Source organism: Cyanistes caeruleus, chromosome 2, assembly GCF_971803275.1.
Source record: "Cyanistes caeruleus chromosome 2, bCyaCae1.hap1.1, whole genome shotgun sequence".
Classification (NCBI taxonomy): domain Eukaryota; kingdom Metazoa; phylum Chordata; class Aves; order Passeriformes; family Paridae; genus Cyanistes; species Cyanistes caeruleus.
The window spans coordinates 29,926,762-29,951,794 of NC_141702.1; the positions used below are offsets into that span (position 1 = coordinate 29,926,762).

Below are 25,033 nucleotides of genomic sequence, written 5' to 3' on the forward strand. Positions count from 1 at the left end.
GATACATGTTTCTTTCTCCTTACAGAAAAGGAGATACATTTCAGGGTACGAAAATGAATGAGTAAATGTAGTTTCTTTGGATCAAAATTCAAGTATTTTGTGAGGTGCTGTGGGTGGATTGAACTAAGTGAAATTCATATGACATTGACAGAATTAGGTGGAAGATCCATGTTCCAGATTAAGCCATATAATTATCCATAGCAATCAGTCCACCACTGTACAGGTTTCTTTAGGATTACTATATTTTATCAAATTTCAAATGAAAATAATTGGGACAAAATGATGAAAGTAAATTTTGTCACAATTTTCCTGTGTTTTGCAGCATAGAGCACTTTGCTTTCTCTTTCTTCTGTTTACATATGTGAAGGACAACTGGTAGGAAATCCAAATGTAAAATACATTATAAATATATGAGAATTTATTTCATGAAGTTAGTAGTATGTGGTTTCAGAAAATAATGTTGTTAATCAGTGCAGAAGAGAGTCCTATTTCTGATCTGGCTTTCACTGAGATTGTTTTCATTTTAGTATAATGTCAGTGATTTATACTTGGAAAGAAAGACAACTTGGACACATTTCCTTAATTGTATGTCAGGTGTTTTTTTCAGGGAGTTTGTCATTTAGTTCCTTTAAATTATGCTTAAAATTTGCTTACATAATAGCTTCCTAATTTAAGCCTTACCAACTTGAGTACATATGCCATGCAATTCAGCTGTGTACTAATGCTTTAACAGAAGTTGGTAATATTCTCAGAACAAAATGTCTGGATTGTCAGGGGTTTTTTTACATCTCTTGAACAGAGCTCTTAGGTCAAATTGTCCATTAAAAGGCTAATTTCTGTTTGCTCTGACTAACACAGCTGTAGAACAAAACAAAAAAATCCAACAGAAGGATGTAAATTGCATAGCAAATTGCAAATTGATAGCAGATAAATTTTCTCTCTGTAGCCTTCAACATAATTTGTTTCCCAAAAGATATGGGGTGTATATGCATCATGAAAGAAGCGCTGCTTTTCAGTAATGCCTCCCTAGAACTGCTGTTTTTAGCAGGAAAAAAAAAAAAAGAAACTGAGGATGAAGAAATATGTCTGTTTCAAGTAGATGGGGATCGCTGTCCTCTGCCTCTGGGAAGTTAATTTGCTTTTAAATAAGTGTGAGTGTATAAAATTTTTAAGGAAATCCCTAAAATTAGCTTGTTCTTCACCAGGTCTTCTGAGGAAACATGTTTGCCTTGAAATACAAGGCTTTTTATAGGATCCAGCTAGCAAAAATGATCGGTTCCTTCTTATATATAAAAACCAAAAAAATGTAGGCAGATGATGCTAATGCTCTGAAGTTAACCAGATCAGAGTTTCTTCATTTAATAATGGGACTGTAGAAGAGTCACTAGACAGCTGGATTTTTTCTTCTACCATAGCCTTAAGTCATCACTAAATCAGTAACCACTTGATTAAGCTCTGTGGTTTACCCAGGTTTAGTTTACCTGTTTGCCAAACTCCTAAACTGTGACTTGTCGTGTGGTTCTACACTTTATGACCAAGAAAATACATTGCTACTGCAGCCTTCTCTCTTAACCTGTGATAAAGAGCTCCTGAATCCTTCATGTCTGTTCTTGCTGTTGTCATGCAAGCTGAGTAACAGTGATCTGTGCATACCTGACACAAAAAGTATCGGATATTCCGTCTTGTATAATAGCACCTAGAACCCCCAAACTTTTAAATCCCCCACAGTGTTATTTCTTGATATGTTGTCCTATTTTTAGTCTTGTGTTTTCAGTATTGTTGTTTCAGTTGAACTGATTTGATAATACGGGAATTATTTTGAATGCAAGGCAATACCTTTAAGTGTAATAATTCCTTCCAGTGCAAAAACTTGCATTAAAACAAAAAAGTGTAAGATTGCAAAGGTCAATTAGGCATATCAGGAGAAGCTTTATTCCACCTCCTCCTGCCTAATGTCGTGTGTATCTGTATATATATATATGTGTGTGTGTATTTATATAGTATATGCATGTATAAGCATATACTGTATAGATTTTTCATAAGTGAATATGCATGTGTACCATATTCGTGCATCCTGCTACATGGCCTAATACAGGAAGTACAGGGCAACCCAGTATTTTGACCTTTGAAATCTATTAATGATTCAAAGTATTTAAATGACCTGAGTCACCCATTGATCTGGACAAAAAGAGATGTTATGCCATAGCATAGTCACAGAATCTCAGAAGGATTGAGGATGGAGGGAGCCTCTGTAGGTCATCTGATCCAATCCAAACCCTGCTCAGGCAGAGCTACTTAAGGGAACTCGGTCCTTTCAGCTTGGTGTATTCATGTGTCTTTTGACTTGCAAGGTGAACATTGAAACAGATATCTCATGTAATTTTTGTTACTTGTTTGTTACTAGTTACTGTAACTGTACACAACATAGGCTTACATAAAATCACCTAAAGTTCTGTTAGGGAATAATTCTGTGATTTACAGCTTTGGAAAAATGAATTTCATAATTTTACAGAATCCTTTAGAAAGAGCACAAACACTGTGATGGTTTTTTTCAGCTCAGCATTCAGAGAGAAAGAAAAACCAAAGCTACCAAATCAGCTTTATGCTTTGCCTTTCTTTTGAAGTAGTATCTTTATCATTTTAACACTCACATTCTCACATTCTGTTTGAGTTGGTGATATAAAGCTGAGTAGCAAAAGCAGGAGAGCCTTCCAGTGGTGCTCCCAAAACTACTGTGTATCCTAGTGGCTCAGTTACTATCTGAGGTGTGGGAGATCACTGTTGAACTCCATTGTGATAAAAGCTGCTTTTCCAGGTGGGACACGGTGCTGTCAGTATTGAAAAGGAACATCTTCCTGCCTGACTTGGGTCAGTCTCACTACAAAGACAGAACACAAAATTTAGAAATTATTTTTCTTTTTTTGTTTTTGTCCAGAAGTGTACTTTGAGTTAGTGTTTAGATCTTGGCTGAAATGATTTTGTGGCACTTTTATTCACTTTTTGTCAAATATGATTCATCTATGCCCAAAAAGTAAGTAAAGAGATGGGATTCAGGATCTTGTGTAAAGTAAGATAATTTCAGTTAATTAGCTTCAACTACCATTACATATTGAAAAGACAAATAAATTAAGCAAGTTATAACAATTGAAATCTTAGAAATTTTTTTTATGCAGTGCACAGTAAGAAGAAAGAGGATAATGAAAGAAAATACTAGTGGTGCAGCACAAGAGTAAGAAGCCACGAGAAAGACCTGGTTTCTTTTTGATGTGTTCATATACCTCAATATGATTAATATGATCCTATAGACTGGAACTTTATAGTAGATTCTGATCCTAGTCTGTCCAGTGAATACAGTGTTGAAAATGAACAAGTATGACCTTATAGATTTAATATGATAATGTATGCATATTTGGTGTAAGGTAAAAGGAAAAAATGAACAGTTTAAACCAGGCATAATTCCGATCATCTCTAACTAGTCAGAATATGTATACAATTTTATAAAATCAGGACAAAAAACATCAATCAGTTAAAAAATTGCTAAAATTATATCTGTATATGCATGAAATAAAATTTTATTTCTGCATCTTATTGCTTATAGCTATTCTCATAGATTGGAAATACATTAATAGTATTCGATTACCTTTTGCTTGCATTTATGCCATCACTAATGTAGATAGCTTTAATAATAATGATGCATACAATTAAAATCTTAATTTTGAATGGAATTTCAAAATTAAATTGAAATTAAATTTCTTTTAATTTCTTCTTTAATGAAGGCTTTTTTTGCAAGGAAGCCTTTTATTCTTATGAACAAATCATTATTGCTGAATCATTATTAGCATTCTCATAAATACTATGTCTTACAAATATTTAAAGGTTATACAGTAAATATTTCAGGTTCTTTTTCCAGAATTTTGGGAGTAGAGTTGGTTAGCTACTGGTAGGATGTCTGTGTAGACGATCATTTTTAAAGCATAGTCACTCCAGGAATCTGTTTATGAGTTCTTCAGTTCTTCATTCTTTCAGTGTTTTTCCAGAAATGTTACAATCAGTAGTAAGGAAATTCAGCCTAAAATCTCTGCAAAACCTGTAGATAGCAAGCTGCAGTTTCAGCTGTGAGAGCACTATACCTATTTGGAACTGTTCTTGTATCCTTTCAGTGTATTATGCACATTTAATTGTGTTAATTTTCCACAATGCACTACTTTTTAAAGTCCTTTATTTCATTATATGAATTGCTTTGAATTTATTGTTGCCTCTTGCTAACAAGTCAAATCCAGTCTCACTACTATTAATATTGGACTATTGACTTTATGGTGTCTTAAAATCCAAAACTCCACTGGCATTTTCATCACCACATCAAATTTACAATTATTATTTCTGTATTCAGTTTGCCCTATTGCATTTCTAATTAAGCCAAAAATTTTCTTTGCAAGGTATTGTGTATTTACTGTATTTCTGTTTTCTTCATTCCTGTGATGCAATAATTTGTTACTTGTTGGCACTGCAGAAATTATAGAAGAGATCAGAGATCTCTAAACCACAATAGATCACATATAATAAACACGATATTATGTTTTTTGCTATGGAATACAGAACTAATAAGCAAATACACTAACTTAATAAAAATATATATAGAAAAAGTATCTCCACTGTCTTAAAAATTTAAATTTTAAGAATGTGGTTTCCTATAATATTTAGCTGCCTTAGTTGTGCAAGAAACTATTTTTTTTCAGTTTATAAAGAAGTCATCTTGGAGTATTAAAACGTAAGTTTAGAATAAAAAAGTGACTATTCCAGAGACTGTGACTGGTATAAGTGGATTTAATTTGTACATGCCTAATTTCTCTGCATGTATTTATTATATCAACATTTTAGGGAATATGTTAATTTTGTTGGGTAGATTTACAGCTCTTTGAAACTGGTGATCTGCAATGTTGGTGGAGGAGGATGTGGAAGCCTGTGGAGTCCATCTGTGTGAGAGTGGGGTGAGTCTGGATATAACCCCCTTTTCCAATGTGCTTCTTATGGCAAGGCTGAGCACTGGAAATGGATTTGTAGTGTGCAGTGCTTTTTTATTTGTAGAGTGTAGTGTGGACTGCAGATAGAAATTTAGTAAAAATGCCGTTATTACATGTTGACAAACATACAATGTGTGTAATTGTATAGAATCAAATAGTTAATATACTCATGTGGCATTTGTACATGTGAGAGGTGGCCTATCTGTCAGACAGAACCCTGAATGTCATAATTTTGAGCTATTTCTTGACTGCTTCAGGTAAATATATCCAAAATTAACATATCTACTTCTGAATGGTGAGGCATATAACAGTGTGCCATCTATTGACAAACCAAGGGAGGTGGGTTTGTGTTTTGTCGTTTGCAGTTTCAGTTGTGATGCAAAAAAAAAAAACCAACAAAAACCTGGAAGTGTAGAAAAATATTATCTGGAAGCCCTCCTTGATGTAGAGAGCTAAAGAGAAGGGATCACTTTACAAAGACATACCAGGCAGGCAAATATTACACACCATTTAACTTTCATCTAATTCACCCAGAAGAAAAAGCCTTGTGGCTCTTCTGATTGACACTCCAGTAAAAGCTTAGTTTTAGAGACTGAAGACACTTTTTTTTCTTTTCATTTTTTCTTTTTTTCTTTTTTTCTTTTTTTCTTTTTTTCTTTTTTTTTTTTTCTCCTCTCTAAAAAACATCGAGGGAGAACAGAGTAGTAAACAGGCAGATGTCCAGGGATGTGTTTAGGCTCAGGAGACTTAAGAAGTGTGTTCTTCTGTGGGATGTGGCAGCACCTGATGGGACTGAGCAATGCACCTTCAGTTTTTCCAGCAGGGATCTGTTCCCTAGATATACTTGAGTATATTTTATTGCTAGAAGACAATTAATCCCATCATGTCCCTTATTTCAAACTGTGCCCAGCTGTGGTAACTGAAATGTCCTCTTGTAAAAAGGTCCCATAAAATGGAAGATATCTTCTAATCATGCATCATCCTTCCCTAAAAGACTCAAGCTTTTGGCAAAAGTAACCAAATCCCCTTGTTCCGACTCTAAATACATTTGTTCTGTATGGTCACACAAAAACCAGCTGCCAGCTCCCAGGCATGTGGGAGTGCAGTCATTTAAGCTCAGGCTGATTTGACAGCCCAGCGTGTGCCCCTTAAGCCCAACAAATTCTTTACTTGATCCTTTTATATCTTCTTGGAATTTGTGGTTTTCAGCTTGAATCACTGTAGCCCTCGATCATGTAAGATTCTTCTATGTGATGGGATTTTTAATGTGATATGTGGAGGCTAGGACTAAGTATGACTTCTAATATTTAAAATGTTCATAGCTATGTATGCTACTGAGGCAAAATTGTTTGGTTTTAGTAGTTTACAAAATAACATAGGAATGCTAAATAAAACTAAATTTAGTAAACTGAATTCCTGGGCTATTCTGGCATCAGAAGAAAACCAGAGGTTTTCTAGCCAAAAAGAGATCTTACAGCAGAGAGAGATTTGATAAGATTTCTGACCTATTATGAATTATGATAAATCTACAAGTAGCTGAAAAATTTCAAGAGAACAAAGTAATTATGAGGGCTAAATGTAATCTGTGCTCTCTTGCTATTTCTCTTTTTATCATAAATAACCTTAATCCTCATCCAGGATTAAAATTCAGTGTATTTTTAGCCACATAATGTCCTAGATAAAAGATACTTCCATCTATGTTTTTGTATATTTTGCATTCTGGAGCATTTTGTAATTTTACTTAAGGGATAGATACTTCTGTCTATACAGCTCCAGTGCTGCAATTACAGAGGACGTAGGATAGTTTTACCTAAGGTACATGATCTTACTAAGCATAATTGAAGATAGAAATGTATATTTCAAGCAAGGAAATCTATAGACAAAGTTTCTGTAATATTTCGTGAATTATTTCAAATTCCTTTAATATAAGGATCCAAGTCAGCAACTAAGCCTTCCTATTGAGTTAAATCTCTCTCCAAAAACTGATATAAAGTATCTGTTACAAATTGTTTAATGACTGGTCAGAGATTAAGTGAAAATCTGGACAAAACGTAATCTGAATTTCCTTAAAGAGCAGATAAAATGTAATATTTTTTTTAACCAGACTGAGGTTTCCAAAAAGCTGAGTGTTATTTAGGCTGAAGTTTAATCATGTATTGTGCAAGTTCAGTATTCCAGCTAAAACACCTGTCAACTAACTTACATGCAGCAGGTTTACAGAATCTTTGGAATTAAATGTTAATTTCTCAGTAATCTATTATATTTGTTATTAACTTGTCCATAAAAAACAGGCTCCCATAGCAAAACCCTTTGTAGCGGTGAGTTTTGGGGAAGTTATTTGGGATATTGCATTCTAAAAAGTTGAGTATTATGGAGAAGTGCAGAATACTCATAGAGATGAGCAGATGTTGCTGGGACTCTCTATAAATAGATGAGCGTGGGAATGATGGTTGTGTTGTCATGGCTGGAGGAAATTTTTATGTTGTATGTTGCTGGGATTTTAATACCAGTAGTGTGACATTTTCTCTGCAATATGTGGTAAGTGGTCAAAGCTCATACCTGTGCATGCAGCAGCAAAGTTAATCTTTCTCTCTACTTCTCTGACCAAATAGCTCTACAAACAGAGAGATGACAGTGGGAAGTTCATCAGCAAACTGCTTTTAAGACCTTTGGCAGCCTGAGAGCTTTACCCTTAGGATTCTTTGGAAAAGTCCTTTTAGCTGTAAAGAAACCTGCTTTTCTAGACTGTTTCAGGGGCTCATCTTACTGCCTTTGTGGATGCAACAAGAGACCACAGAGGCAACTTCTTGCCCATGTAAGTTTAATTCAGCAGAAAAAGCAACAAGGGAATTAAGCTGAGGAAGACTTAATTTACTTTATGGTTGAGGTTTTTTTTTGCCCCCTAAGCTTTCAGCATAAACATACGCTTGTGAATGTCCTGTGTTGCAGGTTATACCCCTTCACTTCACACATCTGATGTTTTCCTAATCAACCTGTGAGTGTTTAATAGAGCCTATTGCTCATGTCAGAGGAGCTTACCTCTTGGTCTCTTGTGTAGACTATTAAAGATATAAATAAAAATATAAAGATATAAATAAACTGGTGAAGCATCCAAAGGAGATTAAGACAATACATTTACCTTCCAAACTGAGTAGGAATCAGTTCCAGATGAGCCCCTACATTATATGTGAGCTGGGTTTATGCTTTCATAATACTTATGGGGAGGGATCAGTGTGCCCCAGAGTGCTTCAGCTTACTCTGAACTAGACTAAATCAGCACTGAATCTTTCTCAGCTGTGGCTCCTGTTTAGTTAGATAGAGCCCCAAGTCATCAAGTGTCCTGTAAGGTACTGCAGAGTTTTACTGTAGCTCCCACCGGGTGCCCCAATGAGGTTGGCTCTCCAGTAATACCCACGTCGTACCTTACAGCTCCATGCTCATATTGGAAATAACATATTTGGAAATGTTAGGGTGTTGAAGGTAGAAATGAATGCCAGTGTTGTGGAAGTTGAATCCTACAACAGATTTTCATCAGCTACAGTAGGAAATCGTACAGCAGCAGTGGCCTGTAGACACGTTTAGAAACCTGCATTTAGTCTTGTTTCAAATGAAACTCTACATGCTCAGTCTGAATCTTCTGTGCAAACCTTTGTGTTCGCTCCTCTACAGGCAACCTGACAATTCATGCACCAGCTGTTTTTCTTTTAGCCTTTTGTCTCCTACATGAATTGACCTCCTTAAAAGAGGGTATATGTTCTTATGCAGTCTGTGATATATGGAAAGTTTTGAGTATATTCCACCAGACAGAATTCAATTTGGCTTTTTTCCCCTGCATTACAGTCAGTTGCTGGCAAGAAAATGTTGTGTGTTACTGAAAATTGTACTAACCCACATATAAATTTTTAATATTTTATTTAGGATATGCTTGTTCATGTTGGTAAATTCTTTTCCATTTTTTGAGTATAACTCATAGGCCCGTGAAGTCCAAAATATTTTTTTAACTTTCTGATCAGGCAATGAGACAGTCATAAACTCTTGTTGAAAATCTGCTGTACATCATCTTCAGATAGTGAGAATGGTAGAGTACAGCTGAGTACTCAGCTTTATAAAGATCAGGTCAGCTAAGGGAATAAAAAGCCTTCATCAAGGATAGAATGTTTTAGCCTTCTTGAGGGTAAGATGGTGATTGTAGAAAAACCAAGTTGGTCTAGTTGATTGAGGAGAAACTGCTTTTTGTAAAAAGAAGGTGACAGATAATTGGATACAAAAGGCAGGTGCAGTTAGCCATGCAGCCAAATCAAGGAGCAAGCCCAGTGCTTCAATCTGCATAAGTTTCAGGCAGGTTTGGCAGGCAGTCTTATGCTAAACTAGTGTGTGTTTCTCAGAAACTGTGCTCCTGTTGTAACGCTAGAGAGAGTTGTACACTATCAAAAGTTACTGCTGCAGAAGCTTTATGGAGTCTCAACATCTGTTGCATACTGCTATGGACAGTTCTCTCCAGCCTATGTGCCCAAATTTCCAAGTTATCCACTGAAAACAGAGTTGGAAGCTTGACAGATCTGGCCCTCTATTAGCAAGGCCCAATGATAAATAGAAATTAATGTTTCAGTGACTGTAATTACACAAAAAATAACTTCAAGTCTCTTGATATGGAAGTTCATGACTAAGTTAAATTTGATTAAGGAGGCTGTTAAATCTATCTGGACTGCTGCTGAAATGCATATGGATGGTTTTTTTTCTCCCACTGGAAACTATGGGGATAAACTGTTAGAATTCCAAGGATTGTAGATGGGCTTTCAGTCATTTGTAAAAAACTGCTACGCAGTTTGTTTCACAAATTTCTGTGAAAATCATTTGTTTCACAAGATTTACACATTTCTTCATTTTGTAAGTCTTTTTAGAGAAGCTTCTGTGATGGATTGACCTTGTCTGGCTGCTAGAGTCTTCAACAGTACAAAGGGAGAAAATAAGATGGAAAAGTTCACAGGCTGACATAAAAAGTTGTTGAGTGGTGGTAATTGTTGGTTCACCAATTACCACCCTGGGTAAAACAGACTCAGCTTGGGGACAGTTAATTTAATTTACTGCCAGCTAAAATAGAGTTGGATTGTGAGTAGCAAGGTCAAAACCTAAAATACCTCCCTGTGCCTCCTTTCTTCCCAGTCTCAACTTCTCCACTCCCAGCTCCTCTGCCTTGTGGCACAGGGCATCAGGCATGGGCTGGGACCAGTCCATAATAGCTCTCTATTGCTCCCTCCTTCACCTTGGAGTCCTCCAAGGGTTGCAGTCTTTCAGGAAAAATACCTGCTCCTATGTCATTTCTCTAGGGGCTGCAACTTGTGTCAGGAAAACCTTCCTCAGCATGGTCTTCTCTGCAGGGTGTAGGGGAATCCCTGCTCAGGGGACTGCAGTATGTCCTTCCCTCTTCCTTCCCTCGCCTTAGGGCTGGCAAGGCCCATTTTCTTTTTGTAGCTCTGCATGTCATGGGATCAGCTTGCCATATTCTGCTTAATCATTTCCTCTTTGTTGGCCATAAGTACCTGTAGTTCCTTCTGTGTTCAGTGAACTGACTGTATTTAGTCCTTGGATTTGATGCATGAAACAATAGCTTGTTTTCAGGGCAAATGATGCAGATTTTTAAAACATTGCTTTGGAAGACTTCCCTATTTTCTTAATTTTCTATCCTTTTTTTAAAAGTAGAAGATCCTTTATGCAGTCAGTGGCACATGGGTTGCAATCCTCCTTATTCACTTGCTTTAATTTCTCATTTTTTTCTCTACTGCTGTTAATTTTTCTGATTATGATTAAATTTTGAAACCATATCATGGCAAGTTTTGAGGCAGTGTTACAGGCTTTATTGCCATTATAAACTAATTTATAAGTAAATATTTAGTAGATAATAACGCTGAACTTAGCATCTAACTGTTACATTATACATTGTGTAATAAATTAGAATCATACAAAAGCAACTTTGTATACACCACGTGGATGTAAATGAGTTAAATGATGATCACAGAGCACGCTGTAAGATAACATCAAAATAAAATGGCTGTATTTTTGTTTTAGCCCTGGAAGGATTACATTTGGGGTTTAACTATTTTAACATTGGCTTTTAAAAGCCACTCTTGGAAGTGCTAAATTATGACTAGAAGAGCTTTCTGGTGTAGAACACCTCATATTACCTGTAAGTTGGCTGTATTCTCAAAACTCATCTGACACAGGGTGCTCTGTGCTCTTTCACTCGGTTAAGGCCTTGGGCTTGTTGGTAGGAAATCTGCGTCTTAGCGTTCACTTAGATGATCACTGCCAACTAAAATCTCTATTTTTTGCCATATCTATATTATAAATGTAGCTACCACTATGTTTGGCTAAGAAAATCACCTTTTCCTCCTTGCTTCTATTTTGGTTTTATTTTTCTGTTCTTTTAAGTTTATAACCTCTCCAGCATATATTTTAACAGTAATTGCTATTTCTTAGCAGTTTATCTTACTGAATAGCTGAAAGGTATGTACTCTCTCAATCTTTTTTCCTTCCTTATTTCTGATAGCTTTCTGGGTGGCTGACTTTAGCTGCCCAGTAATTTCCTTTTTCAATTTAAATGTCACATATTATTGTATTAAAGAAGTGCAAAGAACTTAGATTCCTGTACTTCAAACAGCAAGGAAAGAGAGCATTGTTCAAGATTAATGTAGTATGCAGAAATTCTTAGGCTTCTGTATAATAAACATTCTGGGATGGCTAGGTTTAGCAAATACCATAAATGTTTTAAAAAAAACAGCTCCTTGTGCTTGCACAGCAAGGGACAAGGCGTAGTCTCAGCAACTCTTTCAAACAAAATGCTTGAATCTAATTATATAGTAGAGAAGAAGAGAAATAAACATATGTAGATTTAGAAATTGAAGAGTCACTTCTGCTTTGATTTAATTTGAAAGACAGCCATTAAAATCATACAGAGCACTTGGTACTATAGTCTGACATGCAGAGCATGATGTTCAGTGCAGATCTTAAACCCTTCAGTTCTGTCACAGTCTGCAAGCAGCAAATTCTTACAAGGGTAGCAGTATCCCCATCACTTGTGCTCAGGGCAAAAATAATAGAGGCCTCTTCCAGTGGTTGAATGTTAAACTTCAGAACAGGTTGTTTCTTTAAAATAAGCAGGGGGGAAAAAAGTGAAGGATTTGGAAATAAAAGCCTGCAGTGCCACATGATTATTACAAAAGCTGCTGGACGTGCTTTGTTTGCATTTAGAGCTTTAGTGCCTCACGAGCAATCTGCCGCTGTTTTCTGCTGTGCACTGAGAGTCCTGGTAAGCTCATTTGTAAAGTGGTTTGTCATAGTGCACGTGTGTGTAGGCTTGGTAATGTCTTATGCTAATTATTCCTGAAGAGATGTAAAGTTCACCTAAAAGCGTTTCTCTTAAAAGAGAAAGACAGCCCTGAATCTCCAAATGCCTTCTTTCTTTTCTGAAGAAAAATACCTAAACCCAAAGAAAAAAACCTTAAACCAAGGAGAGGAAATAGAGTTTTCTCTGAAGTAAGTTTTATTAGTCCATGTGTCATTTCTGTTCCAAATGCAATAACTTTTGCTATGTGACAACAAAACAATCCAATTTTGTTGCTTTCCCAGTACACTAGTTTCCTTATAATACCTGATATTTGTCCTACTTTCTCCTTACTGTCTGTCTCTCAAATTTTTTCCTCAGTTTGTTGCCTCTCTGTTTTTTCACCCTACTTTGAACCTTTTCATCTGTTTGTCCATGTCCTTTTGGATATTCCTTCTTCTTGGCCACCTCATCCCACAAGTCTTCCTTTCTTCCCTGTATTCTTTTGTCTAAAGAACTGAAGTGGTTAAGGGAAAGTTATTAAAGACAACAGGGCCAGAAGAGCCTGACCTCCAGTAAAGCAGTGGTATTTAAGCTGGGATAAACCACTGGTTTTAGTATAATCACCTAAAACTTACAGAGACAGCCAGAATAAAACAGTACTAACCTTATAAATATGTAGTCTACTGACCTGATTTCAGAGTAAAGTTAAAATTAATTAAAAATTAAAAGAGAAATATAAGGGAATGATTAAACCCAGATTCTAGAAAGAGTAGATATTAGTGAATATTACTAAAATATTCTAGAAAACCTCTCCCTGACTGTGGATGAGGGTGGAATTGTCTGCTTTGTCTATTATGTCTGTTTTGGATTTAAATAACTGAAGTTGATTTGTTTGACTGAGATCATTCTGCTGGCTGTGTTACATAATCTGAATTAAAAAAGCTCGAAGATGGAGTCACAAGAACATGCACGGATCAAATCAAAACTGAGAGGAACACTGAGTGTAGAATGTTTATCACACAGCTTGGTCAAAATGATCTTTGCAGTTCACAAAATGGGCACAGTCTTTGAACCCAGCAGAAGGCTGATGTGTCTGAAAGTTATTTTTGATATACAGTGTGATCAGAGGTACTCTTGCTTCTAGCAAACTCCATGTTTGTTTTTAGTTTTCAGCTACTTTGAACAGGGCTGGATATTGAGCAATACGCAGGAAAGGTGATCCAAGTTTAGGCAACAGTAGATGGACCACACCAGCTCTGGAAGCTGTTGCTGTGGAAAAGCGACTTTCTACCAAAAAAGAAGGAGAACATGGTTCTCCTTCTTTTATATAAGGGATCTAGCTGGCCATTAAATTTAACTGACACACACAGAAACCTGCAGCACACAAATCCCTTACCCGATTAAAAAGATTGCTTGCTTCTGTTGAACAGGCATGTGAGCACAAGTCCAGCTCATGGTTCCTGTGTTTGTAGCACCATGGAGTAGGCATCCCTCTATTTCAGATAATAAAGAGGCAAAATATCCTTAACTGTTGCCTTTTCCCCAAACAGCCTTAAGTTGTCACTGCACTGTATGCCTTTTATTTATTTAGGAATTACAGAGCCTCATTAGATACCTGAGAATATACAGGTAAGTGCAGAAGATCAGAATGGTTCTCATCTAGCAAAGTTCTGATCTCAAATTATAACCTGTTTTTGTACCAGTAGCTTCATCAGATAACAAAATGTCATTATTGTTTGATTTTTCTAAGTGTATTGTTCTGCACTGCTTTACCACATCTTACCTTATTGAAACTTCCTTCTTTCCCTGTGTGGTCTGCCAGTAGTATTGCAAATTCAGAACAGTAAACCTCTGATATTAATACTGGGTACAGTCTGTAAATTGGCTGTCAACAATGTGCTGTTTAGATGAGTTAAAAAATTGCAATATTCTTACACTGGCACAAAACTCCTTATGCATTTTCCTGCCCCATTTTCCTTTTCCTTATCTTTTGAATCTTCCATATTCAGACCCACAGTTGTTTAACCCTTTCTCAGTCTCCCATAGTCTTTGCTTTCCTAAAAATCTACACTTTTCCTTACCAAAAACATTGTTTTCCCCATTTTTTTTTAATAAATCTGAAATATCCACTCAAATTTTCTGTAGAACACTGATATTCTCTCTTCCCCTTCCTCAAATCTTCCATCCCAGATTTACTGAGATTCCTTTGTACTCGAGCTTGATAGCACAGATAGCACAGACTTAATCAACTTAGCCTCAGACTCTGCACCTGGAGCGAAAGGTGGGAGAATTAAAAGAAAGGACCATGGACATCTCAGAAGGTAGGATCAACAAAGATGAAATTTTAAAAAAGCCAAACAACAAAAAGCCAAAAACCCCTGTGTCATCTTTTTGGTAAGGGAGTAACTGCAAATTAGATGTTGAGCCAATTCTTACGGTATGTTGTGCTCCCTCAGGATACTCTGGTAGCTTTTTTGTATGAGGAGATCAGGTTGGTGGTCCGTGTAAGGTAGAATGCTGTGCAAATAAAGCGTGTGTCTGTTTTAATCATATAAATAGTTGCTGTGATGATATCAATGGGAATAATCTGTTTTCCGTAATTATAAGGATTCCGTGCGTTTACATTCGTAACAAAAAGTCAGGCGTAAGTATTTTTCATAATGTGAAGAAAACTGTAAACTTAAGCGTCAGTCTCGGATAGATGGTGAAATCTGAATATATATAACATGTATAGGGCATAATCATTTTTGGTGTTTTGTCAGAACCCTTACTGGATAGTAGTAATTGTAGCAAAATACTAAAGGTACCATATGATGCTCAACATTCCCCAAGCATGAGAAGTTCTGTCCAGCTGAATTTACACCATGGTGCCTTTTTATTATTTTTTTTAATTCTGAAAACTAAACATTTCACAAATATTAATTTGTGAATTTTGCTCTGTCACTGAGAATTTATTTTCTTTCACTTTCTTAAGAAAAGTTAAAACATGCAGGATCAATCTGGTGGAGGTTTGTAATGATTCTGTTTCACTTATATTTCCAGGTTTATCCAGATTCTGTTTAGTACTGTTATCTGTATGTAATGTAAAAAAAGTATTTGTAACAGATCAGAAACCATTTCACATCTTTGTGCTCAGCCTCAGGAGGACTGTCCCAGTCACTGGTGGTGAGCCAGGGCTGTGTGTGGAGCTGCACAGGCACAGGAGGAAGCACATGCTTGGTGCCACTCTCCTCCCACTGTATCACTCACAAATTAGATGCCCAATTTCCCAATCTGGTTGCAAGGCTCTGACAGCCTTATTCTAGGCTTAGTGTGGACTGGGGAGTGTGGGAGCTCTAAGCAAAACTCAGCAGCCAGAACTTCCCAGCATAGGAGTTGGTGGGCAACAGAGGAAAATTCTGGCTAAGCAGAGTTCAAGTTTGTAAATCGCAATTCTCCGCGAGTGGAAAGATGATCAATCCAAGAGGTCAGAGAAGATTTCTGTCAAGCTGCATGGCAGAGATCACTGCAATGAAATGTTCCTTCAATATGTCAAAAGTATGCTTTTTTCTTCTCCCAAACATTTTGTTCTTCCAAATAAAATTTTGGCCATTTGTTATAACTGACAGATCCAAATGTGCTGCACATGCATGGGAACACATTATGTTCCCTTGGCAGCTTGTTATGTCATCCATAAAAATCCTTGTCTTAACATGATTGCCACTCTGCTGTATATTCAGCTCATTCCCACTAGGAGTATTCCTGAACTGCCAGCCATTCTCTGTTGCCTTCTATCCCCACTTACACAGCCAGTGATAATCCTCCTCTTCCCCCCAGCCCCTCAGTTTTTGCATCATGTCTACATAGTGCTTTGTTAGTCTCAGCTCCACTGTCTCTTCCTGTGGATACAAGCAGTGTCTGGAAACTTTGCTCGTTTCCTGTGTTCATTTTGAATTCTGTTTCCGTCCCTGAATTGCCTCTGCAGGCAGAGGTGCCCAGAACAGATCTCCTGGTGACCCCATGCTCCTGGTGGCTGTCAAGGCTGGTATGTTCCTCCCATTAACACAACAGTGATAGATGTTGTACAGGTTGGGAACCTCAAATACATATTTTAGGTAGACAGCCTCTCAAATCTAGAGGGGATGCCATCAGCTGTTCACACCTTACTTCAGCACAGGATAGCACAGGACCTTATCTCTGAAATCTCTGGAGATGTGTGTATATGTATATACATACACAAATATATGCTATAAATATAAGACAACTTGGTTCTCACTGTATCATATTGGAAGTTTTCCAGCATTCAGTCACTCCACCAGATTTTGGTAGAAGTAATTTTGAGGTCTTGGATAGCTGAGGAGATAGCTCTGTTCATAGCTATGTTCATAGGTCATGGTGTATATTCCAGGAAGAAAATGGATCAACATGCTGTGGGCTTTCCAAAGCCCCTCATGTGAGCACGGTGCCCCTCCACTCAGATCTACAGGTTATATATATGGTTTAGGGCAGAAACCTGTGTAGATAGTGAGACAAAGAAGAGGCAGACCTTCTGGCTGTAACGTATGCAACATAGCTGAAGAACAATAAGGCTATTTCTCAGTGCTTTATTCTTTAGTGTTTCACAGAGTTTTTGATGTTTGAAGGCACCTCTGGCAAGTCCAAATACTTGCCTAGAGCAGGCAGGCCCAAGTAGATCAGGTTGCCAGGACTGTGTTCTTTTGGGTTTTGAATGTCTCCAAGGATGTAGAATCCATAACTCTATTTTTAATATTTTTTGTGTATGTTTAAGAGCAAAAAATCAAAATTTATTTCATGCCTATCAAGTCCCCTGTGACTTGTGCCAGTTGACCCACTTACTTTCCTTTTCATGAGCTTTTTCTAAATAATTAGATATATAGATGTATTATAATATATAAAAGAAGAGTACAAAAAGATAAATAACGGCGCTGTAGTGAAAGCTCCCACAGAAATGATGAATGCAGCCATGCATGATTAAAGACAGTCTGGTTCTGAGCATTTCTATATTGTTACTGCTGTTTGTAAATATATAAGTGGATAAACAGTGCTGTCCCTATTTTATGAATAGCAACTAAAACTTCATGTCAGTCTTGACTGTAAAGCTGTTTCATGCCATTTACCTTATTTTGTCAGATTTCCGTAATGTAAAAAAAAATAAATTTGTGTTCTATGTGTATCTGTAACTATGGGAACCATGAAGTGGTTAAGAGGAGTACAGCTTCTGTAGCTCATCAAGACAGCCAAATGTTCAAATAAATATACAAAACTTTTTAGTTTTTTTTTTTGAAGAAGGTTAGAAGAATACACAAAAATTATCTGTGAGATAATAATTCCTAGGGTAACTTAATGGTCTGTGAAAAATGGAGATTGATGTTACAGAAAATGTGACTAGCAATTCATGGCTACTATTTTATCAGAAGAAATGGAAGGAAATTCAGTCAAGAAGAATAAAGTTGAAAAATATTCTAATCTGTGAGGAAAGAGAACAAAGCCATAGTCTTGCTTTAGAAGATCACAGCTGTAACTATGATAATGCAGTTTTCATGGTATCTTTTAGTACTGTGTGGTAGTTAATTTCTTTGTGCAGCAGATTTAGAAAAGAACTTGCAGGGGAAGGATATTTAAATTACTGTATGTAAATGTGCTGGTGTGAATTTTTAGACACAACTACTGCTTTCACTAGTGATTTTGCTTTCTTCATTGAGCTCCAAAGATATTCTCAGAGAAGTACATGTGTCTGGAACATGGCTGTGTGCTGAGAGATGATATTTCATACTGTTATTTTAGAGTTACCAAAGTATCTGTGTTCCAGCACTCAGTTTGCTGCAGGATCATTCTAGATAATAATTTTTGTCTAAGTTGGTGGCAACTTTCTGAAAGATTGGCAGCAGTAGCTGAGAGATTTTGGCAGAAGGGCATGTGAATAAAGTCAGGTGTTTTTTCTTTTCCTTTTTTAATCTTAACATGACTAGTGACTTGGTAACAGCAGTGACAAAAAATCTAGCATGAAATGCCCTTTTGATGTTAACCCCTTGAATCACTGCTTCATGCATCTTTTCCCCCCTCCTACAGGCAGTTTTTAGATGTGGATTTAGGAGCCTAGGCCAGGGAACATGATTAGGACCAATATGTGAACTGTGTGCTCAGTTGCCTAAAAGTAGGCATCCAATGCCATTTTTTATGCCCTATGTACATAGGACACATACATACGGCTGGCACATGGGACCTAACTCCTGTGGCAGCAAGGTGGGATATGCTGATTTACTGCTAAAGGCATTAGGCTATCATTAGACATAGGATTTTATTTTATTTCACTGTTTCTATGTGAAAGTCAGTGAACTCTCTTTGGCTGGAGACCTGAATACCTGGCATTCCTATAGTCATTTCACTGTAGACAGAAGCAATTTAGGCATCTTACTTGAATCCTTATTTGTACACATAAAATCTCATTTGAAAATGTAACATCTTAGTTAACTAAAAAGGCAAGCAGAAGAAGAGTAGGAGGTGCAGTCTCTTGTGCAAGTGGAAAATTCTGGTAAGGCAGACTTCTAAACATCCTTCCTGGAAGCTCTCAGTCAAGCCTGTAAATGGCACCACAGGCTTTAGGACAACAGGTAGTTCTGTGAGCAGCCTCATCTGCTATGAGCATGTCTTGTGGTTGAATTGCTGTGTTGATTCTGTGACGCCAAGAAGATTGTACTAATGAAATATTTAGAGGACTTTTACAGAACTGCATGTTTTATGTAACTTTTAAGAATATAATCACCTGAAAACTTCCATGCCTGTGCAAAATTTTATTGCATTTGTCCAGTGGGGTAGCACATGATTGTAGGGTGTGAGTAGAAAATAGGGAAGAACCCAATCAGCTGTCTGTAAAATCTTCCTTTTCTTGCCAAACCAGAATAAAAATATCTAGCTGAAAAGCTAAGTTCTGAAGAAAATCTACTCTGGAAGAAGCAGATTCTGTAGGAATGGAAGAACAGAGATTACTAAATTAAAATGGCTATTGTCACTGTCCTGAAATGGCTGAGCCCTGTATGTCTGATGACCATCCGCATGGGCAAAGTGGTTCCCTGATTGGAGAAGTAGGCAGCAGAGAACTGCATGGTCCTGTAGAACCCTTCCGTCTAGAGGAGAGGCTTTAGAAGAATCAGAACCTACACTCCTCAGCTACTTCTTTACTAATAAATTAAACATAGTCTGGGACTATTCCTTAGTTTTAGAGTATCAGTGTGAGTAAACTGACAAAAAGCTGCTCGGCACACTCTTGGTCTTCTGGCTTTAGCATTTCCTTATCAACTTTCCTGGAGGTGGGGAGTTGGAGTGTTCCGTGGTGCACCTCCAGGAAGCACCTTGTTTGGAGTAAACTTGCTTTGAAGGAGAGCAGAGATCCTAGCACAGATACTGATTATGTTGTATCATTTGACTTCAGTGCTCAAAAATGTTTCTGTGCAAGTCTAGTGTGCCAGTATTGGTGACTTTTCAAGATGTAATTTCATGGTAGATGCTGAGACAGGGCTGTAGGCAAAACATACCATTATCCCCATTTGCCTGTGTTTCTGGTCACATGATTTCACGACTCATCGTTCCCTCTTTGAAAAAAATAGATGTGTCAGAGAATGAAACCAGTTTAAGAAAATACACGTAAGTTTCTGCAATGTTTTTAAATACAAGCGGCCCCTCGGAGAACTTGACCGTCAAGGAGCAGTATGCAAGTGTGTATGTGGCACAGGGAATCATCCTGTGAGCAAGAAAGGGAGACAACAAACCCAGATAGGAAGGAGAACAAGAGAGGAGGGAATAGGGGTGAAGACCTTCCCTTTTGCTCAGCAGGAGTTATTGGATGCACCCAACTGTCCGTACATTTTGAAAAATATGTTTAATGGAAACTTGGATTCGTGAGCACACTTTCATTAGAAAGACAGAGTTGTTTATTTATTGAGATTTTGGGCTAATGTAAGTATTCAAGTAGATTTTCAGCTTTATTTATTTATATTTTAATGGAGTGAAGCAATTGCGACATTTTAGCCAGGATTTTATTACAGAAATAATTTTGATATAGCAGAAGAGATAAATGTAATGCTGTATAATAATTTCACGGTTTGCTGCATGGTTTTAGGTTACCTCAGAAACTTTAAGTGATGCACAATCTAACAATTTTGTGAATGAAAATTTTGTAGGAGCTAATTATTATTATTTCTTTTTGACTTTTTCAAGATGACTTGTAAGGTGGTGGCAGAGCTCTGCTGAAGTTAATGGTGCCTGAGGCAGTGAAGAGGGTTTGCCTTATTAGATGTCTGAAATAACTAGTGTCTTCCAAAAGTGCATAGAAGAAATGTAAATCAAATCAATAACCTGAAAAAAATGTGTGTACACCCTTCAGAAGGGAAATAATTAAGGTAGTGTGAAGGTTCAGTAAGGAATAGCTTGTGGCCTGCTTCATTAGCATACTTGTTACCTTTTTTGCTGCATAGGGATGAGGCAGGACGCATGGGAGTCATCCTAACTGTGGGATTTCAATTTCTAAACTCAGGAAGCATAAAGGAGTGTGCTCCCTATGGACCCTCCTCAGAATCCGGGCTTGGGTGAAGGATTTGGGGAACTTGCTCTGACCTCCGTCTGAGTTTTGCTTGGCATGTGTCACATACATTTGGTATAATTTTTGTGCCCCCCACAATGTGACTTTGGCTTCCCAGTGCATGTTTGGAAGTTTCCAAATTTGAATTTGAAAAAAAGGCCTTTTTTCTGCATTCTAAAATGCAGGTTTGAAAAGTGTAATTATGTAGACTTGTTCTTACTTTTGTAACTGAAAATGCTTTTTCTGTGTGTATAGTTATATATATATATATTACTGTGGGCTCTTTCAAGTTGGAATTTCATGTTGTGTTAGTACAGGAATACTGTTCCTCCTCATTGTGGATCACATTCAGAAGTACCTGTAAGAGTAAGTTTGAGGAATATTTTTTCTGTGAATGAAATACTCTGTATTCCACATGAAGGCAAGCATGGGATCCTTCTAGCATGTTTTCACGCAGCCTGTAAAGTTTCCACATGAATCTGTGTGGGAACTGTTGACCCACCTGTGCTGAGTCCTGTGTGTGCCACTGGTCTTTTTTGTTATGTAGCAGTAAAGCCCAGAACCCTTTGCTATGCTGTGAAAATGCACTTTTTTCCAGAGCCATGCATATGAACCCTTTGAATGAAGAGCACCCTTTCACTGGTTCTCTTTAATAGCTTCACGTGTGAAATTGCATTGACATATGCAAGGATGCAATAAACCAGAAACAAACCCAGAAACAAAAACCAGACTCTGGATGTCTTGAACGACTTAATGTAGCACTTCAACAGAGCTCACTGTCCAGAGGAGAGTAAACAGAAACTATTTTTGAAGTGACAGGCCAGAGTACAATTGTCTAACATTCTTCATTTTACTGATGCATCGCGTGGAGGTCCAGAAGCCACATTAGAGAACTGTAATCCTTCATCAGAGCATTTGTTTGGTTGCCTAACATCTGTGGATTGTTAAGATAAGTTATTACACAGACCTGCTTTAGTTTAGATTAGTTTGGACCACATCCCAGTGTATTCAATCAGGATATAATTCCTGCATGCTGCTAAATTGCTTGCTCCACATACTTCTCTAAAAATGTTTTTCAATATACAGTTTTGTCACTGAAACTCTTCTGTCACCTGAATTTTTTAATTTTTTTTTTTTCCTCTTAAAGAAGAACTTTTATTATTTTTCCTTTTGGACCGAATAGATCTCAAAGCAACTGTAGCATTTTTTAATTCCTGAAGAGATTCCTAAACAGGGATGGTAGTATAGCTTCTGTGTGAGTATGATACAGATTTCCTGCGTGTGTAATCTGTGGTGATTGGTATGTATTGTGTCCAAGATGCAGAGTTTAAAAATAGCTGTAAGAAAATGGGTTTGTATTTACTTGTCTAGTATTTCTTCTTTCAGTATTCTGTATTTTTCTGAGTCTCTTTGTGCATTAACTATTCTTATGTGTTTGTATCTCATAATATTTTGCATAAAATTAATGACAGTATCAAAGGTGATTATGTAAATTAACAGTATTTTCTTGAATTTTATTACATAATTTATACATATTTAAAATTATTCAATACATTAAGTTTTAAAGTATGTTACTTGGCTTAAATACACATGTGTGCAATTTAATTAGGATAATTTACTTTTATTTTAGTATTCCTTATCCTTTAAACAAACTTTAGGTGATGAATTTTTTTATTAGCACATTTTTCAACCTCTCTTGGAAACTGATAAAATACAGGTAATGACATTTTTTGTTACTGGCTTTGGTTTATAACATTGATATAGATTTTTATACAGAGACAAATTTGCATGCACACTCTTGCTGTCTAATGAGCCAACAGCTGTGGAAGATCCTAGAAAAACATTTTAAAATGTGGCTTTTTTTCCTTTTAGTCTTGCTGGTTTTTTTGAATACCTGTAATAATCTGATCGGTTTAATTAGACTAAAGGTCTGTTCTAGTTAGAACAGATAGTCCAATAAACTGAATTGCTGGTTTTCAAGGTATACTAGATGGAATAAATTAGATGTTTTGGAATCAAGGACTTTTTTTGGTTCTTAAAGGTCTAGCATTTATCTTTGTCAAAGCTGCTGTTTCTAGTATCCTATTGAGTGTTTATGCCCCTGTTGGAATAACTGTAGCTTTTGATTAAGATTTGGTCTTTTTTAATTAATGTATTATATAGATACTTTATTATCCTTCTTAAATAGAAGAAATATAACAGTCATCTTTTGCTAAAGGTACAGTCCTGACAGAGGCTAAAGAGTTGGATGTCTTCTCTGTGTAGTTTGGTCAAACAGTGCAGAAATGCACTTGGAAGTTCAGATGTAGTTTTCAGACCTGAAAAGACAGTCTATTCTAGAGTGTTTTAAATAAATGTTAATTATTTTAAATATGTGAAATGCCTAAAGTTTTCGTCGTGCCTTGTAAACCATACACTACCTCCACAGGCCTAGAGACTAAAAGAGCTCAGTAAAAGAACTTTGTCCTGTTTCAATTTCTTCCATTAAGTGTTTTTTTCCTCTTCTTTTTAATTTTAAGCACTGTATAATTTTGTGACTGTTGCATCATTGCTGTTTACACAAAATAATTTAAGCATATTTTTCCTTCTAACTTTTGTCATCCTTCTTAGCTACATTGCAATTTTCCCCATTCCTGTATGCTTTCCATATTAAATTAAGAGATTTTCTTTACCATTTTCCTTTATAATAATCAGCTTTCTTTCCTCTCAACTCTGTTTTTATTTCTGACAAAAATAATCTCTCTTCTATACCCTTCCATTCATGCATTTTTCCTATTTTTTTCTTCTTTCTGAAAACTGCTTTTGTTCTTTGTCTCAATTTTTTCTTAGATTTTCACATACTTTAGTCTTGATTAACCATTTATTTTTCTCTGGTGAGTTTCTCCTGTACATAAGACTGTCTCTATAATATACAGACTGGAAACTTAGAGTCTTGCTTTAATGTGTGTGCTCCTGTATATCTGTGTGTAAGGAATTAAACCCCCAATTCAAAAAAATAAATCCTAGGCACCACACAATCTATGCACACACCTTAATTGTCATTTACAGGGACACATGTTTGTTAATTTATTATTTATAGCTATAAAGCAAAGAGATAATAATGATAATTTGGAAGTAGTACAAAATACGGTACTTTTTCATTCTTTTAATTGGTGTATTTAGTTTATTGTTAGTAGATTTCTTAAGGTTTTACTTTACACTTCTAAGCAGCTGCAGTAGGTGTAGCTAAAATCATTCATGGTACATAATAAATTTATTTTCAGGATAATGTGTAGTTATTTAAGGAGAGAAAATTTAATCACAAGAAAATACTGCGTCAGTTTTCTGTGACCACAGAAGTTGGGAGTTAGCCGGTAGGATGCTGCCCCCTGAGGTACAAGTCCTGTTTACAGTCTGGTGGGCTTGTCTGTCCTGACAGCAATCCACACCAGTGGAAAAAACCCAACCCATTCCCTGCTGCATCAACCCCCCCAGCCAGCACTGGTCATGTTGTGGGTGTCTGTTCAGAGCAGAGCTAGGGCCAGGCTGAGGGAGGATTGCCACAGGTGGGACTGACGTGTATTGACAAGACATTTTGGAGAAGCTCGCATAGCATGTGCCTGTAGGATGCTTGGCTCTAGCTGGTGGAGAAGCATGTTCTGGGTCCTGTCATGAGCACCAGCCTCAGTGGCTCCGAGAGCCAGGGGTCGTACCTGCTCTGTGGTAGTGAGCATGCATTCCAGGCTCTGGGAGGTAGCTGCACTGACTCTTCTTGTTGTCTTCAACTAGGTTATGTGGGTATGCAATTTATGTCGAAAGCAACAAGAAATCCTAACGAAATCTGGAGCGTGGTTTTTTGGAAGTGGACCACAGCCCTCACCCAGTCAGGACGGAACGCTGAGTGATACGGCCACTGGCGCCAGCTCGGATACACCGAGAGAAAAGAAAGCAAGACTTCAAGAGCGATCGAGGTCTCAGACTCCCTTAAGTACAGCAGCTGCCTCATCACAGGAAATCTCTTCTTCCAGTGTGCAGCCTGACCGTAGGAAAGGAGCAGAAGTGTCGCAGCCGGCTATGGGCCCGGACCAAAAGCAAGCTTCAAGGTCTAGAAGTGAACCTCCAAAAGAGAGGTAA

The 25,033-nt window shown here is 37.0% G+C and overlaps 1 protein-coding gene across 1 annotated transcript in view; it reads left to right on the plus strand.

The window, feature by feature from the left end:
- The window catches only part of LOC147654701 (regulating synaptic membrane exocytosis protein 1-like), a 143,823-nt gene extending 118,790 nt beyond the window's left edge, over positions 1-25,033 (plus strand). The window contains exon 5 of the mRNA XM_086875165.1: positions 24,689-25,033. Coding sequence (XP_086731291.1) covers positions 24,689-25,033 — 345 coding nt within the window. The remainder of the gene's footprint in view (positions 1-24,688) is intronic.